We start from the raw sequence: 18,129 nt of genomic DNA on the forward strand, positions 1-18,129 counted from the left end.
AGGCAGGTTTGCATGGGCTAAGTGGGACAGAGGTAAATAATGATGTATGCACAATCTTGGAACAACAGGGCTCTTGGATACAGGGATTGAGACATAGTTGGAATTGGGAAAAGGAGAGAAATAATGTTAAGATGCTTGGCTATCTTTTGAATCTTGGTTTCCCTGGCATACCATTATAAAATAGACACTGGAGGAGGAGAGAAAGGAATAGCCAGAAATATTACCATAGAAAGCTTGTAAGTCCGTCTTCTGCCTATAACTGATTGGAATATCTAAAATGGGGCTACAAGGTGCCCAGTGAAGGCTTCCTGTGGAGTCTCTGCATTACATAAGACCATAGGCGGAATCCTGAACAGCACCCAGAATCTTCAGAGGTGGGAAATTTCCACTTGAAAGGACAAGCAGACCAGCCTAGAGTGGCTAGAAGAAAAGATACATCTTAAAAGAAAGACCAACAGAAAAAAATACAAAACAATAAAGGCAGACCGACTGATTACTATAAGAACAAGCAAGTTGCTTGCCCAGGAGACATCAAAGCAAGTGGTCAGGTCCCCTCAGAGCAAACCCCCTTCCAAGACTAAGAGTCTAATGGGAATACATGCTCTGATTGGTGACCACATTCGTCACTGATAAGGGGAAGTGAGGGAAAAACAGCAGTGAATCTGCGAGCTAAGCCCGACAACCTGAAGTAGACTTCTGTGAACCAGGTGGAGACCTGGTTGGCCAGCAGTGGGACAAGACCTGGGGATTCTTGGGCCCAGAGTCAGTAACATAGCCACAGAGGACTAGATTGGAGAGTGAAGCATCCAGCTGATAGAAGAGAGGGCATATGCATAAGAACACTCAAACACTTGCAGATTATACCCTCTTGACCTAACTTCAATGACTGGATGATCAGAGCTCAACTAGAAGAAAGAAGAGGGGAAAAAAAGAGTAATCTAATACAATTTGATGAACTGGACCTACACCTATGGATGCAGTAGCTCAAAAGAGGGAACAAATCTTCACAGCGAATACCATTCCCACCCCCTCCATACACAGAGTAGACAGGGATGGATAACTTGGACATTGGATACCCAAAATGGGGAGAGGGGGTGGGCTTCAAACGCAAGAAGTGACTGGCTTACAAGCTTTTGAGAAGGAATCTAGATCCAGAGGACGTGGAGGAAGATAGAATCTCCACTGAGTAGTATCCAGTCTGTCTAGGCAGGGCTGATGAAATGAAATGCAGATAGGTCTCTTGTGATACAATAGTGAATAATTGCTATCAGGAGTGATTGTGAGGGTTGGAAATGTAAGGGTAGACATTTTGTAGCAAGGAGGAGAGAGATTAACTTTGCAGTCTAGGAGCAGGTATCCCTGGGACCATCAATGGAGAAGAGCGGAGAGTGGGACCCTACCCATAGAAACAGTAACACCAGAAATGGAGGCAGAGATGATGATGTGGAGAGATGGAGCAGCTGGGGACTTTAGACCCAGAGAGGTAGAGGGGCTGTGTGCTGACAACTGGGGGGCAGGCTTGTAAGATATACCCTTTGAACGATGTACGATAGGATGAATGTAAAGCTAATGTTCTCCCATGTAAACTATCACATAGTTCACCATAAAACATTAAAAAAAAAAAAGCACCCATTGTTAGCTATGAGTCAGAACCGACTCCATGGCACATAACCACCACATAATCACCACCCACTAATACGCGTAGCCTTGAATCTCTGTATCTTTGTGCTGGGCTTTGGTTTCCTCCTAGCTCTATTACTATCTGACATAGTGGTTTACATATGTTTGTTTGCTCTCTGTCTTGCACACTGAACTAAAGTTTGTGAAGGCAGTGGCTTTGATAGTCTTGTTTCCTGTTGGATCCACAACACCTGGGAAAATACCTGTTAGATAGAAGGTGCTAAGGAATTATTGTGTTGGGGAAGAATCTTGAATATACCATGGACTGCCAGAATAATGAACAGATGCATCTTGGAATAAGTCTAGCCAGAATGTTTCTTGGAAGCAAGGAAAGATGGCAGAACTTTGTCACTTACTTTGGACTTGTTATCAGGAGGGACCAGGCCCTGTAGGAGGACATTATGTTTGGTAAAATAGGAGGTTAATGAAATGAGGATGATCCTCAGTATGCTAGATTGGCAAATTGGCTGTAACCATGGGTTCAAACATAGCAGTGATTGTGAGCATGGTGCAGGACTAGGCAGTGTTTTCTTCTGTTGTACTCCGAGAGTTGGGACCAACTTGACAGCATCTTAGTTCTCTAGTGCTGCTATTGTTGTTGTTATGTGCTGTCGAGTTGGTTCCGAACCATAGCAACCCTATATAGGGTTTCCAAGGAGCAACTGGTGAGTTTGAACTGCCGACCTTGCAGTTCAAATGGCTTTGCAGTCTGGTGCATTAACCCACAGCACCACACCAGGTGTGCTGCTATAACAGACCACAAATGGATGGCTTTCACAACCAGACATTTATTCTCACCACGTTAGGAAGCTAAAAGTCCAAATTCAGAGAGCTGGCTCTACCATCTGTAGGCCCAGTATTCCTTGGAGATCCCTTGGCATCAGTGTTGGCATCAGTCTTCTCCTGGATCTAGGAGCTTCACACAATGCGGCGACTCTAGGTCTAAAGGATGCACTCTGCTCCCTTCAGTCTTGCTATTAGTAGGTAGCTCTCACTCTCTGCTCAAGTCTGTAGCCTTTTATCTCCTGTAAGATGCCACACGATTGGGGAGATTCAGGGAGATTCCTTCCTTTATTCTTTCATTGGTTCACTGCATCAAATCTCATCCTAGGGGATGATAGCCACATCTGCCAAATCACTGAACATCATGACTCATTCAAGTTGACATAAAACCTTAACTATCACAGCATCTAAATACAATGTAGTTGAGAGTTTGCTACACCCAACAGATAGTTTCCAAGTTGCGTAAGCACAGTAGCTGAAGACCTTCAAGGTGTGTATTATCATTTGGGCTCCAAGTTTTCCTCCCACCCTGAGCCAAGTTCTGGTTCCTTTATGGATGTCTTTTAATCTTTTCCTTTAACAGTGGTTGAAAAACATGTTTCCTTCTTCATGACGGAACCTCTCAGCCTTGTAATTCTTTGTGTTTCTCTGGTGACCTTCCTTTGCCTCAGTCAGCCTGTTAAAGCAGCACTCATTAAGGCAGCCACCCATGTGGTCACTTGAATGGCTGCTTTTTTCAAACATCTGGATCTTCTGAAACACCTGTCAAGGGACAGCTCACCTCACGGTGGGCCCCACATATGCCTCCTGAGGCTTGAGTACTGTAGTATAACCTAACTCTGCAAGTTTAGTATGTTTGAATGTCAGCCTTGGTCCACCTCTCCTGAGTTCCTGACCTAGGTTTTCCTGGAAGATTCTTTTTCAGAGTTGAGGAACTTCAGAATCCTAATCTTTGCTGCAGAAACTTCGAAAGCATCCTGATGCTCCAGTTCTTTTTTGTGTCTTTGGTCCTGACTTCTGTCAGTGAGTTGCTTCAGGTTTGTGTTTTAAGCATGACCACGTAGATTTGAAACCAGGGGACATGGGTTCCGGTTCAGAGTTTGCTCTGTATTCCTTCTGTGACTCTACCACCCGTCAGTTTGCCATACTGTGGTGGTTTACTGATTGCTATGATACTTGAATCTATGCTACTAGTACTTCAAATACCAGCAGGGTCAGCTATGGAGGTGAGGTTCAGCACAACTTCTAGACTAAGATTATTGTTGCTAAGTGCCATCAAGTTGGTACCAACTCATAGTGCCCCTGCACACAACACAATGAAACACTGCCCAATCCTATGCCGCCCTCACAATTGTTGCTATGTTTGAGTCCATCACTACTGCCACTGTACCAATCCATCTCATTGGTGGTATTGCTTTTTTTCTCCGACCCTCCACTTTACCAAACATGATATCTTTCTCCAGGGACTAGTCCCTTCTGATAATATGTCTGAAATATGAGACACAAAGTTTGGCCATCCTGACTTCCAAGGAGCATTCTGGCTGTACTTATTTCAACACAGACTGATTTGTTCTTTTGGCAGTCCATGGTACTTTTAATATTCTCCTCCAACACCATAATTTAAGTGCATCAATTCAATAACCTCTTATGCATGTGGAAGTTGGACAGTGAATAAAGGAGACCATAGAAGAAAGACTAAGATGAGGAATAAAGGCCTGGTGATCTACTAGTTCTAAAATTTAGCAAGTAAAAACCATGTCGAGCACATCAGAATATTTTTGGACATGGTACTGAGAGATGAGCTCCCTCCATTGAAAGGCATTTCAAGTACAAACCAGCTACAAGAGTTGATTCAACCATACCAATAGTTACCGGGATGTTTTTTGTTTTTTTTTTCCACAGAAACATTTTTTTTAAAAGACAGCAAGTCACCATCAGATTACAGCTTTAGTAAAGCATGAAACAAAATAGAAGTCAACAGTATAAAAAATATAGGGCAATGCAAGGTCCTTTGAGTCCCATCAATTTCAGAGAAGAACATCGGGAAGCCAAGAGGAGCCCTTAATCCACTTCCTCAATGGTAGGGCCAGATGCAGAGGCACCATGGAGAGCCTGAGCCCCAAAGCCACCAGCCCCAGGGCCACATGCCCCCTGGTACAGTCCGCTAATGATGGGGTTACACACCTGCTTCAGCTCCTTCCTCTTGTGCCCAAACTCATCCTTGTTGGCCAGTGTGTTGATATCTAGCGAGGAGATCACCTCCTGGCATTTGTGTAGCACCTTCTTCTTGTCTGCCTCACTGAACTTGCCTTTGAACCCCTCCTCCTCCACAGTGCTCCTCATGTTGAAGGCATAAGACTCCAGGGCGTTCTTGTCAGGCACCCTCTCACGCTGCACCTTGTCCTTGGTTTTGTACTTCTCAGCCTCTTGCACCATGCACTCGATCTCCTCCTTGCTCAGGCAGTCCTTGTCATTGGTGATGGTGATCTTGTTGGCTTTGCCTGTACACTTGTTGGTGGCCATGACATTCAGGATGCCATTGGCGTCGATGTCAAAGGTCACCTCGATCTGGGGCATGCCCCTGGGGGCAGGAGGGATGTCACTCAGCTTGAAGCGACCCAGCAGGTTATTGTCCTGGGTCATGGCCCTCTTACCTTCGTACACCTGGATCAGCACCCCGGGCTGGTTGTCCCTGTAGGTGGTGAAGATCTGCGTCTGCTTGGTGGGGATGGTGGAGTTGTGCTTGATCAGGACAGTCATCAAGTCCCCCGCTGTCTCCAGCCCCAGTGACAGGAGAGCCACCTCCAGCATCAGCAGTCCTGCACGTTCTCAGACTTGAGAACAGGGATTTGAACAGACTTGAGAACTAGGCAATGATTTATTCTGTTAACACACAGGGCACCATGAATTGAAACTGACTCAACAACCACCAATGATGCGACCACCACCTGTGTGAATTATGGACGTCATTCCATGACTTTGTAATTATACAATTGCTGTTGGGTGCCATGGAGTTGGTTCTCACCTATAGAGACTCTGTACAGGGTTTCAAGGCTGTAAGTCTTTACAGGAGCAAAAAGCCTCATCTTTCTCCTATGTAACAGCTGGTAGTTTTGAACTGCTGGCCTTGACGTTAGCAGCCTGAGTCTCATAACCACTATGCTACCAGAGATCCTTCTACTGTACAATGGTGGTTGGTGGTTATGTGCCATGGAGTCGGTTCCGACTCATAGCGACCCTGTACAGGGTTTCTGAGGCTATAAATCTTTACGGGAGCAGAAAACCTCATCTTTCTCCCACGGAACAGCTGGTAGTTTCGAACTGCTGACCTTGTGGTTTGCTGCCCGATTCGTAACCACTATGCTAGAAGAATCCAATTCCCTGGGGCTTGAGGACAGGGATCAAGGATGTGGAAACCTTTTGTAAACAAAGTGCTGTCCTTATGTTTCATCTTGTCTTCATCAATCTCCGTCATTGCCACATTTGCCAGCTGCCCAACCTTAGCCCTCACTCCCTCACTCTTGGGTAACATTACCGCTAGCTTTTCATGGGCAGAGAAAACTGACAGATGGGAGGAAAGTGGGAAACTGCACTTGAACATATGTGTGTGGGGTGGGGGAGTGGAGCTGGGAGAGATCTATGTATATTGTATTGTATATGGGCACATAGACCAGCTTATTTTCTTTTTTTTTAAGTGCAAATGTGTATAAATAAAACCTGACAAGTATTGGTTTTCTTGACTTATTTTGACTGCTTCATCAGCTGCATACTGATGTGTTGCATGAACACTTTTAACGCATTTGGAAATTAAATCAAATGGCAATTGCATTAAATCCTCATTCCCATAGAACATTACCCTCCTGTGCTCAAATGAAAGAATGATTTGGGGTACGAAATGAGCTGTCCACTAATACCTGTGAACCTGTTAATGCATGTAAGGCATGCCATTAATTCTTTCCATGTTAGTGCATTTAATCCACATTGTGGTCCCATTTTTCAGATGAGAATGTTGAAACCTTATTATCCAGCCAAACCAGAGTTACAGAATCCTTAGCCTGTCAACTTCCTACTGCAAATGAGATGACATTCTGACACTCTTAATGCTGATGTTCCATAAACCTTTATTCCATGATACTAGGTACTATGAAAAGTTCATGGAAAAATGGAATTAAAAGATAATGTAAATTTTCTATGAACTTTTTGAAGCTCCCTTGTACAAAGAATATTTCTGATGACCTGAGACCTGGTCTTAGTTAAATTCACTTAAACTTGGACTTCAGTGTTGGGAGACTCTATTCCAATGGCTGTGTGTCCTTACCTGAGCGCCATCTCATCCCAAACACTTCAGTCATAGGACCAGTGGTTTTCAGCTGAGGGTGATTTTCGCTTACCCCACCTGGTGGTAGTGGTAATGGGGGACATCAGCTAATGTCTGGAGTCACTTTTGATGGTCACAATTTGGGAGGAGACTACTGGTATCTAGAGAGTAGAGATTAGGGATGTTACTAAACATTCTACCATGAATAGGACAGTCCCCCACAGCAAAGAATTATCCAAATGCCAAGGTTGAGAACCCTTCAGCCAGGACCTCTGCATGAAGAGACTTTCCTATCTCTGATGCTCTACCATGCATCTCTGATCATGTGACTCTTTCGCAGGAGAGGCATGTGATGTGAGAGGAAGAAAATGTAGCTATAGAGAAGTGATTTGGCTCCAGCCTCCCATTTGGAAAATTGATATTTAACCTCTGGTTTACTTTGATTTGTGATCCTGGGCTTATCCTGTCACCATGGAGATGCAGCCTAAACCAAACCCAGTGCAGTCAAGTGGATTCCACCTATCAGTGACTTTTCAGGGCAGGAAGAAGTGCCCCATTGGGTTTCCAGGGCTGTAATTCTTTACATAAGCAGATTGTCACATCTTATTCTGATGGAGTGGTTGGTGGGTTCAAACCATTGACCGCTCAGTTAACAGTCCAGAGCTTAACCACTGCACCACCAAAGGGCTCATGGAGAGCCATTGAAAGTATATAGACCAGTTGCCCAGTGCCAGTGTCTGTAAGAACCTTTTAAACTGATTGGAGTCTGTTATCCACAAACACTTGTACCTTTCTTGCTGTTTAGGTAGAGTTGACTCAGAAGCAGCTGCCTAACATAGGACTACATTTCCCAGTCTGCCTTGTTCTCTGTAAGGTCCTGGGATTCTTTCTAGTCAAAGAAATGTGAGCAGAAATGCCTTACATTCATTGTAAGCTGACATTTTTAAGAAGTCACTAGTCATTGCCCACATTCCCTATTTGGCCAGCTAACTGCAAACACCTAGTCTCTGTAAAGTACAATGCAGTTGGTTCTGACTAATAGTGATCCAATATAGGGGTTCCAAGGAGCGACTGTGATGGGTTTGAGCCACCAGTCTTGGGGTTGGCAGTACAGAATTTCTCACACAGTGCTATACCAGGACTCCAATCCCCCAGAAGGTGGCAAAATAAGCTCTGGACATGCTGTGGAGTAGGCTGCTAACCTCAGGTTGGGTGGTTCAAACTCACATGCCACTGTTCCTCAGGAGAAAGATGAGGCTGTCTGTTGCTGCCAAAGATTTACAGTCTCTGAAACATTTATGATATGGGGTTACTATGAGCTGAAATTCACTCAATGCCAGTGTGTTTGGTTTTTTGGTTTTAGGAGGTGGCACAGAAGCCCTTTTGTTGGAATAGTTCAGTGCTTGGCTGCTAAGATAAAGCTCAGCAGGTAGAACCCACCCACTGGCTGTACAAGAGAAAGACTTGTCACTCTTCTCTGTAAAGATGGTTGTTGAGTGCCATCAAGTCGGTTCTGACCCATAGCGACCCTGTGTAGGGTTTCCAAGGAGCAGCTGATTAGCTTGAACTACCAACCTTGCAGTTCAAATGGCTTTGCAGTCTGATGCATTAACCCACAGCACCACACCAGGACTCATAGCGACCCTGTAAGTATTTCTAAGGAGCCGCTGGTGAGTTTGAGCCACTGACCTTGTGTTTAGAACTCCCTTGCTTGTCCTATGACCCATATCTCAGGACTCGATAACAGCCTAGGAAACCTTGGGGAACAATTCTACTCTGTCCTGTCAAGTCACCATGAAGTGACTCAATGGTACACCACCATCCCAACAACAACTGAAAGTGACAAATGAGTGAATAAACCTGGATCCCTGAATAACCTTGAAGAGGAAAACCATCTGCTAAGCAGTCGTATTATTTAAGCAATAACAAACTATTATTGTGCTAAGCTACTATGCCTTGGGGTTTACTTGTTACAGTAGCTAGTATTATCCTAATTAGTACAAGTTGGATCTAGAAAAGCTATTAACAATATCCCAGGCTTAACCTTGTGAACCAAAGCTACCTAGCCTACCTGCAAACAGATGGGAATGTTCTGGTTTTCTACTCCCACTGATAAAAAGGTTAAAGATCCGGATTCTGTGTATCCAGAAAGCTGAGTGATTCTCCGTTTTGCTGTCTTGCTTTTATAAAGTGTACCTTCCCCGCATTATTCCTGAGTGCAGAGTGTGCTAGTTCTAGAACAATTCAGGAGGGCAGAAGATGTGTGTGTTGGGATTGAGACAGGTTTGGAGATGACCTGGCTGAGACTCAGGCACTACAGAAGCTCAGGTAGTCTGGCTCCAGAATGGTGGCTCTTGTTTTAGGAGTCCAAGTACTGGTGGTGCCACTGTCACCCAGGACCTGATGTCATGCTTAGGACACCAGCCAGAGGTGAGGGCCTTTCTGGTACTTGAGGTTCTGGTACTTGAGTTGAGGCTTACAGTTGGGCAGTCTGAACAATGGGCTGATCAAAGGAGTTGTCCAGGACTCACCAGAAGGCCACCTGGTCAGCCCAAGGCAGTTCGCATACCAATGCAACCCAGTCCTGGTGAAGCACTGTGGGTTAATGCGCTGAACATCAAGGTCAGTTTGAACTGGACTGTTGGCATTTCAAATCCACCAGCCACTCCTTAGAAACCCTATACAGGGTCCCTATGAGTCAGAAGCAACTCTATGGCACTTAACAACCACGACCTCCAGAGCAGAGCTTGGAGGAAAGCCATTTCCACCTGAAAAGCAATGACTCTAATGAAGACAATTACCCGGAGGCAGAGTAATGTCTCAGCGGTTGGGATGGCAGCCAGGGGGAGTAATCAAAGGCCCACCCCATTGTATTGTTTTAAAATACAATGCACATGGTCCTGCCAAGGATGTCGTGCCATCCTGATCCAGGGAATTCAGAATCCCAGTTTACAGTGGAGGTTTCACCTGTAATTAGACTTGAGTGACCATTTCCTGGGCCTCAACTTCCCTATATGTGAAACCAAACCAAAAACGAAAACCACTGCCTTCAGGTTGGTTCTGACGCACAGTGTTGTTAAGTGCCGTTGGTTGGCTCTGACTCATAGAGACCCTGTATAGGATTTCCAAGGAGTGGCTAGTGGGTTTGAACCACCACCTTGTGTTTAAACTGACCTTGTAGTGCACTGCTCCTCCTTCACCGTCCCACCAGGACACATAGTAACCATAGAATGGATGTCAGAGACAGTGACTCTTGATGAGAGAATATAGCCTCATCCTGATACTCTCGGCCTATGCCAAGGAGCTACTCATTCTAGCTCACACAGAGGCTGGTGGCTGAGAACTGCCGCCCTTGCAGTTCACAGCTTGTCTTACCCTGCAGCCCCACCGGGACTCCTTTATATGTCAAAAGAGAGAATTATATCCTATTGTTGTTGTCAAGTACCACTGAATCGGTTCTGACCCATAGTGACCCTGGAGAGGGTTTCCGAGGAGCAGCTGGTGAGCTTGAACCACCAACCTTGCAGTTCAAACGGCTTTGCAGTCTGGTGCATTAACCCACAGTGCTACACCAGTATGTCCTATTTGTAGGGTTCAAACTTAATTCCGCCCTTTCCAACAGATTTTTTCCTAAAAGCCTATGTAAAACAAGTGAGGCAGCTTTACAGAATCCAGGGGCCAGGTGGGGATCCATTTCCTGCTTTTAAATGGTTGTTGTTTGTTGTTTTATCCTATGATCTTTCTTTTTCATACTTTTCTGGGACCATGGTAGAAAAGGGGGCTAGGGTATGGTCCTTTCTCTTGAAAGTGAACTGTGTGGCAGCCCTCTGTTATTCATCAGAGTAGCAGGTCCGCTGCTTGATATGTGTGGCTAGAGGCAGATGCTGCTCACTTACATCCAGGTAAATGGTGAACATTCCTTCCTGGTGAAAAGGGCCCTGGTGGGAGCCAGCCAGCAGTTACAAGCAGAGCAGCTGATCATCTGGGGAGGGAAAGCCTCTAGCTTGAGCTCATCAGTGGCAAGATGTGCTCTGCAGTTTGCTTTTCTGATCTCCCACATCTAATCTCTCAACATTTCCAGCGTGAAGTCTAGGTTCCTGATTGACTGTGTGGAGCTGAGTACTACCCCTCCCCTTCCAGTCACCTCATTGGACTTTGATGTGAGTGAGCACTAGGTGAACCAACCATGACTTGTCCAACCTACAAGGGCAGCACTAATGTTACTAGGGGTGCGGCTAGTGGAATGATGCCTGTGGTGGTCAGAGCCCTGACCCTTTCAGTCTGCATTATTTAGAAACCTGATCCCTGTGTGGTAGCCAGGCCTCCATGGCAGCAGGACAGCACCTCAGTTCTCACTGGCATTTTGTGGAAGGCCAAGAGTCATCAGAAGAGCTTGCCAAGCCTGGGCTCAAAGCAAGGGGAGGGAGTTGATTCTTACAGCTCAGGGGGCCTGAACTCACCCCCATCAGGATCTACTGTGATGGTGTTGCTGCCACAGGCACATTCGCCCCTGTGACTTTCCCTTGGGGGTCCCTGAGCTGACCATTTACCTTCCTTCATCTTTCTTTCCATAGTTAGACCAATACAGTCTGTCAAAAGACCAACAAAGCTTGTAGCCTAGGCATAAGGGTGACACTTTCAGTTCTCTCTGCACACCTTTGCCACAGGCTCCGTTGACTTGACTCCTGGATTTCTGTGATACCAGAGGTGAAGGGAACTAGGTTCTGTCCATTCTCAGAAGCTTGCTGGCATGGATGCCCTGTACCTAGGACTCCTATTCTTACGTTGTGGTTGTTAAGTGCCATCAAGTCAGTACCAACTCATAGTGACCCTGGTTTCTGAGGAGCGGCTAGTAAGTTTGAACTGCTGAACTTGTCATGCAAAGGCCCTTATAATCCAGTGCATTATCCGACAGTGCCCCAACTTTCTTATATCCCTCCCCAAACTATCACCTTTGTCAGTCTTCCTTATGAATTTCGGACTTCTGATTAGCTCCTGTTCCCCAGTGTCATCAGTGGGCTGTCCCACCCATATTTAGGATCCCTGGAGAATCCAGCTGATGGGTTCACCTACAGTGAATTAACATAACAGCATTTGTGCCAGGTGTCCTGGGGCTGTATCACAGACAAGCTCCCTTAGTCCCCAACTCAGTCCATAACCAAGATGTCACTACTAATTATCCTATGTTTGATTGAGAACTAGCTTTCTGCCAACGATTCCTAGGAACTTACATCTTTATGTTCACCTTTGGCTTTAGCTGGCTCCTTTTCGTGCTAACTTTCAATCTTAATTACCTCCCATTCTTCAAAGCTTCCTTCAGTTCTGTATCATCCAAAGTTGGAACTTAGCACCTGCTCCTTCAGTTTTCTTCATCCTCTACACACACACACTATTTGTGGTGCAGCAGTGTTGTGAAGATTTAGGACAGAAATGCAAATGCCCCCAAATGACCTATGGGGAGGGAATGCCTGCTCTTTCCAGTGCTCTGCCATCACACCAGGAAGTTCTTGCTGGCTTTACCTTCTCCTTCTTTGTGGGCTCCAGCCTCCTGCCATGCTGCCCTGGCTCCTCCCCTTCCCCCCTCTTTCCTCAGAGGCTCTTAGGCAGAGCAGTCAGGCAGCAGATAGTTGCCTTGGGAGCTGTTTGTGCAGCTCACTTCTGTCAGCCTCACTTGCCAGGTTCTTCTCCCACTGGCTGTGGACTCATTCCCTCTGGCAGGTGCACAACTCTCCCCTTTTCTTCTGCATTTCAGAAGCAGGTCCCCAGTTCACTCTCAAATGACCCCACCCTTGTCACCTACCTGGGTGTGGACCTCTCTGGCAGCCAGAGCCCTGCCAAACCACTGGTCTTACTGGCTTTCTAGTTGATCTTAGTTCTCTCTAGTTTTGCCTTGTCCGGAATGTCAGTATGTAGCTTTTCAAACCACCGGCTTGCCCTTAGCAGTGCACATTTTTGATTCCCCCTTGTCCTGTGTTAGCTTGAGAGTGCCTTTCTTCCCCTCACTGAAGAATACTCCATTGTATGGATGTACCTGGGTTTGTTTATCCATTCACCTAGTGAAGGACATTTTGGTTGTTTCTAGTTCCTTGCAGTTATGAATAAAGCTGCTAAAAATATTCATAAGCAATTGTACTCTTCTAAAGAATTCTCTACATGTGCTTAATGAAAATCAGCAACTCAAAAGGATAGAAGAGAAGCTTAGCGGGCAATGAACTTTTGTTAAGTAATGATGGTGAAATCCTTTGGAAAATGTTGTGGAGAAAGGGAGAAAGATGACATAGTTTAAAGGCTGTCATCCAGTGTTACTAAATTGGACACATAGGAATTGACGAAGTGCTGAATTGTGTGTGTGTGTGTATTTTCACTGAAAATGACAACCCAAACCAAAATGTTCACAAGTGAGGTTTTGTGTGCCTTGCACCAATTTTCAAATAAACATCAGCATACATGGTCCAGCGGGAAAAGTATTTAAGAGCAGAACTCCTTTGAGTCTTCTTGTCTACCCAACCTTCCTCTGACTGTCAGCTTCCTCCTCTTGGCGGTGATGGGATGGTCATTCTGTTAGTAAAAATGGTGATTGTTCCAGCCCCGTGGGATATTGTGAAGACCAAGAGAGATGATAAATGTGGAGAAGCTTACTAAGTGAGAAATGTGGAATATTTTGTGGGGGTGTCAGAATACCTTTGTAGCACTCCTACTTGGTTGTGTGGCTTTGGGTGAATGCCTTTCCCCCTCTGGGCCAGTTGTATTGTCTGAAAACTTGAGGCTATGAGATCAAGTCTCATGTTCTGGTACTATGATGCATGGAAGTGCCTGAAATAGTTAACCATTCCGGCAGTGGGTAATGGTAATGGTGACATCAGAGGTGGGGGGACAGACAGACAAGGCCCTCTGCTTGCATCTCCTTTCATTCCTTCTGGCTCCTTGGGGTCTCTGCTGTTCTTTCTCTGTTCTTTCCTGCATGGCTGTTTTATTTGCTGTGTGTCTGTCTGTTCATCTCGTGTTTCTCTTGATGCTTCCTTCTGCCTTTGGTTCTGTATCTCTGCTTCCTTGGTGTCACAGATTGAGTTAAGTCCCCCTCAAAATGTGTGTCAGCTTGGCTGGGCCATGATTTTTGGCAGTTTGGCAATTAGGTAGTGATGTGATGTGGTAGTTGCGTGGTGATGTTCTGCTTGATGTGATAAACTATCACTAAAGATGGGCTGCAAACCCTTTAATCCCATCATAGCCTTGATCTGATGTAAGGGAGTTTCCCAGGACTGTGGCCTGCAGCATCTTTGATCTTAAAAGGATAAAAGGAGAGAGAAGTGACGTACTGTACTACCAGGGAAGAAAAAGAGGACTAGAGTGCATCCTTTTGAGCTGGGATCCCTGCACTGTGAAGCTCGTAGATTTAGGGAAAGATTGAAACTAGACTACATAGAGATCTCCTAGGAATGCAGGGCATAAAGATGCTGAAAAGGAGACAAGGACCTTTTCCCAGAGCCAACAGAAAGAAAAGTCTTCTAGAGTCAGCATGAATTTGGACTTGTAACCTCTGAAGTGTGAGGGAATACATTTCTGTTTGTTAAAGCCATTCACTGTGGTATTTACTTGTGTTATAACAGCATTAGAGAACTGAGACAACTTCCTCCAACCCCCCCTCATCGTTCCCTCATCCAGGCCCACCCAGACCTGTCCCCATCACATTCTCCTGCCCCCTTTCCTATGTGTTAACAAGGTCACAAAGAGGTCACTTAATGCCATGCTGGTCAGCATTCCCTGGTACAAATGTTTTCTCCCAGAAGACCCCATTTCTCCTCTACCTCCTTGGCTTCCACATGCTCCAGCTCCCCTTTTCCTTACTTGCAAGTACTGTGGTACATGCTGGTGCCTAGGACAGCACCAACCGGCCTCATCCATGCCAATGGAGTGTGAGTGTGTGAGCTGGACCGTTATACAGCAGCAGCACCTTCCTGGGAGTGTTCTGTGATGGAGGGCAGCAAGCAATTAGCACAGAAGTGGGGGGGGGGGGCTTCAACAAATTTGTGGGAAAATCCCATTATCTTTCCATTCCATTTTTACAGACATCTTAAACTCCTTAGACACCTTGACAGTGGCCTCAGTCATCAAATCATTGTTAGTTGTCGTTGAGTAGCTTCCGACTTGGAAACAGAACACACTTTTGCCTGGACTTGCATTGTCTTCATGACTGTTGATGTGCTTGAGTCCATTGATGGAGATGCCTGTGTGTTTCCAGTGCCTGCCAAGACCTCCTGTTCAATAGGTAAATAAAACAAGCACAAAGAGCTTTCAAAAAGTTTAGGAAAAGCTCTATTATCTTTCAAATCCATTTTCTTTTCTTTTTAAAGCTTTGCACTTGTTTTTACTTATTTTTAGTTTTTATTGTGAATTGAGTGAAAGTTTACAGGGCAGATCATCAGTTTTACATTCCACAAATCATATACCTTGTTTCATTACATTGATTATAATCCCCTCCATGTGCCATCAGTTAACATTATTTCTCTCTATTCATTTTAGCTTTTTTTTTTTTTTAACACTCAGGCATATATAATAATTTAAATCACCAAAGGGCATATTCTGCAAGTCGGCCTCCTGGTTGCGAGCTCTCAGTCCCTGTCTTCCCATGAATCTACAGTCTTCAGCTGCTCTCTCTCCATGTCCTCATCTCTGCTTCCATCTCGGGTGCTGCTGCTTCTCTGGATTGTCAAATCCATTTTCTACAAACTTTCTTAAGTTCCCTCATCCTGATGCCTACCAGCTCCCAGGAATTTCTACATATAGGCATGTATCTAAGAGCCAAATGAAATGGATAGGACTTCAACTGTGTCCAAATCTGGATTTTAATGGAGGAGAAGGGAGAAAAATGAGCTAGTAAATCAGATCATTTCAGAGTGTGGTTCTTCACTCTGAATATAGCAAGTGCTTTGTGAGCAGAGAGTGCCTGTAGATAGCCCTGCAACCTGAAAGCAAGCTACAGAGTAACATGTATCTGTGTCCCAGCTCTGCCACTTGCCAGCTTTATGACACAGGCATAGCACTGAGCTTCTGCAAGTCGAGCTGCTAATCTCATGGCCAGCAGTTCAAAACTACCAGCAGTTCCTTGGGAGAAAGATGAGGCTTTCCGCTCCTATAAAGACTTACAGCCTCAGAAACCCCGTGAAGGGTCACTATGGGATGGAAACAACTTTATGACATATAACTACCACCACCTACCTTCAGGGCTGACACCAGACACCTTCTGTCCCAACCTACAAGTACACCAGAGTGCAGTTATTAGGCTACTTCAACTTGCCACCCCTGAGGCTGTTAATTGGTATACATTCAATCTCCTATATATGTTTTGTAGTTGTGAATGTCCCCTGCAATTGCTCCTGAATTATTCTGGTGTGTTTGGGCTTCTGCAGAATCCAGACATCTTTCCTTCTGATGAGACAAGCATGTCTCTTCCCAGTTGTGAGCTGTGACCAGACTCACCTTGGAGGGGGGAGAGTCGGCAAGAAAGACATACAGTCATGGCAGGGAGGTGAAGGGCTAGCACTTCACTGGCTCTCTTCCTTCAGTTAGGGCTTATTTCCCTCTTCTGTCTTTCAGATATTTTTCTAGAAAAGCTATTTCCTGTTCCTCTCACCTTCAGTGACCCCATTGCCCATAGAAAGAAGTCCAGTCCATAAATCGGAACTTGTCCACCTCTCCTGCCATAAGTGACATGAATCCTTGCCAGGAACCCTTTTGTGGACCACACTAGATGGATATTAGTCCCTTCAGGCTGCCCACTGTGGGTGGTGACATCACAGCTCACATGACCTATTACTGTATCTAGCCTCAGGTCTTCTGATTGTGCCTTGCCCACCATTGTCATTCAACATGACCTCTTTTATTGAAGATGTCAAATTCATGAAACTATGAGCTTCATGGGGACAGACACTAGGGTCTTTGCTTGGCCATCCTGTGTCCCTAGTACTTGGCACATGATGTGATTCTAAATCCATTCATTCCAAGGTTCTGATAACTCTCTATTACTTACTTGGAATGGCAGACAAAGCCCTTTGTAATATGTGTCCAGTCTATTTTCTTTTAAACCATTATCCTGCACCCCAGCCTAGAATACAGTCAACTAATTTAAAGGGTGAGTCAACCAGTATTCTACTGGGGCCCAGTTCATGCAAAGGGACTTCAGAAGTTCTTGGGGAAAAAATCCATTAGCTTTTTTTTTTTTTAAGTTTTTACTGTGAATTGAGTGATGGTTTACATGGGAGAACATGGGTTTTATACCATCATTTCATTGCAAATGATTAGTCTCCTCCGTGCTTCATTATTCAACAGTATTTTCTTCTGTTCCCTCAAAATCCATTATCTTTTGATTCCGTTTTCCTATGAACTTTTTGAAGCTCCTCATACATGCACAGGTATAGTCTAAACAATGCATGTTTAGTCAAGTCTCTATGAGCCGTGGTCAGACAAGTTCCCTGAGTAATACACTCATTGCAATCCCATTGTTGTTGTTAGTGCTCCTGAGCCCAATCCTATGCTGGAGTCCATTGTTGCAGCCATGTGTTGATTCATCTCCTTCCTCTTCTTCACCTACCCTCTAACCAGCATGCTGTCTCAGTCAGGTGCCTTCAAAGAATTAAAAAAAAACAAAAACAATTTTTTTTGTGTGCCATGGAAAAGAATGAATATGAGGTTAAGGCTAATACCAAATTTTTAACAAAACACATGTGGACATATCCCCAAATAATTGAAGCTTTACAAGTTTACAGAATGTGGATCCTTATAAAACAACAATTTTTAGCTGGGTCAAGCATTTTAAGGAAGTTCAGGGAAGTCTCAAAGATGAATTCAAGGCTAAGAACTCAGCTCCAATGGTTATGGCAACTGTTTTCAGACCCCAAAGGGGGAGTCATTTTGATTGATTTCTTGAAGGACACAAGACAATCATGGGGGCATCTTATGAAGAAGTCTTCAGGAAATTGAAAACTACATGGGTGAGACAAAGACCACGAGAGTTGTCCCTAGGAAAAAAAAAATTTTTTTTTCTATCATAACAATGTACCTACTCATTCTTAAAGAGTAGCAAGGGCTGTCCTCTGAGAATTTTGTTGTGGGAAAACTTACCCTATAGGCCTGATTTTGCCCCTTCCGACTACTTTTCAAAACTCTCAAGGAAGGTTTTAAAGGAACACAATTTGAGCCTTCAGTGATGTCAAAACTGCCATTTTGATGTGGTGTAATGCAAAGAACATAGAATTATTCAGGGAAGAGTTAGAGATTTAAACACCACCTTCAGAAACAATTGGCCTAATTAAAGATAAGTCAAGAAATAATAGCTTCACATTTTAATATTT

At 44.7% G+C, this 18,129-nt stretch overlaps 2 protein-coding genes across 2 annotated transcripts in view; one reads left to right on the forward strand and one right to left on the reverse strand.

Annotated features, from left to right (window-relative positions):
* Positions 1-18,129, forward strand: part of LOC102821630 (receptor-type tyrosine-protein phosphatase T-like) — a 1,273,932-nt gene that overhangs the window by 304,950 nt on the left and 950,853 nt on the right. The gene's annotated exons all lie outside the window — the stretch shown is intronic.
* Positions 4,523-5,295, reverse strand: LOC102819696 (heat shock 70 kDa protein 1B-like). The gene has a single exon (XM_006839289.1). It carries the CDS (start codon positions 5,272-5,274, stop codon positions 4,525-4,527), a length of 750 nt encoding a protein of 249 aa, XP_006839352.1. The 5' UTR covers positions 5,275-5,295; the 3' UTR covers positions 4,523-4,524.

The sequence above is a fragment of the Chrysochloris asiatica genome, unplaced genomic scaffold (assembly GCF_000296735.1).
Source record: "Chrysochloris asiatica unplaced genomic scaffold, ChrAsi1.0 scaffold00023, whole genome shotgun sequence".
Lineage (NCBI taxonomy): Eukaryota > Metazoa > Chordata > Mammalia > Afrosoricida > Chrysochloridae > Chrysochloris > Chrysochloris asiatica.

Coding starts and splice junctions, on each gene's coding strand:
- LOC102819696 (XM_006839289.1), bottom strand. CDS start 5,274: ATGCTGGAGGTGGCTCTCCTGTCACTGGGGCTGGAGACAGCGGGGGAC.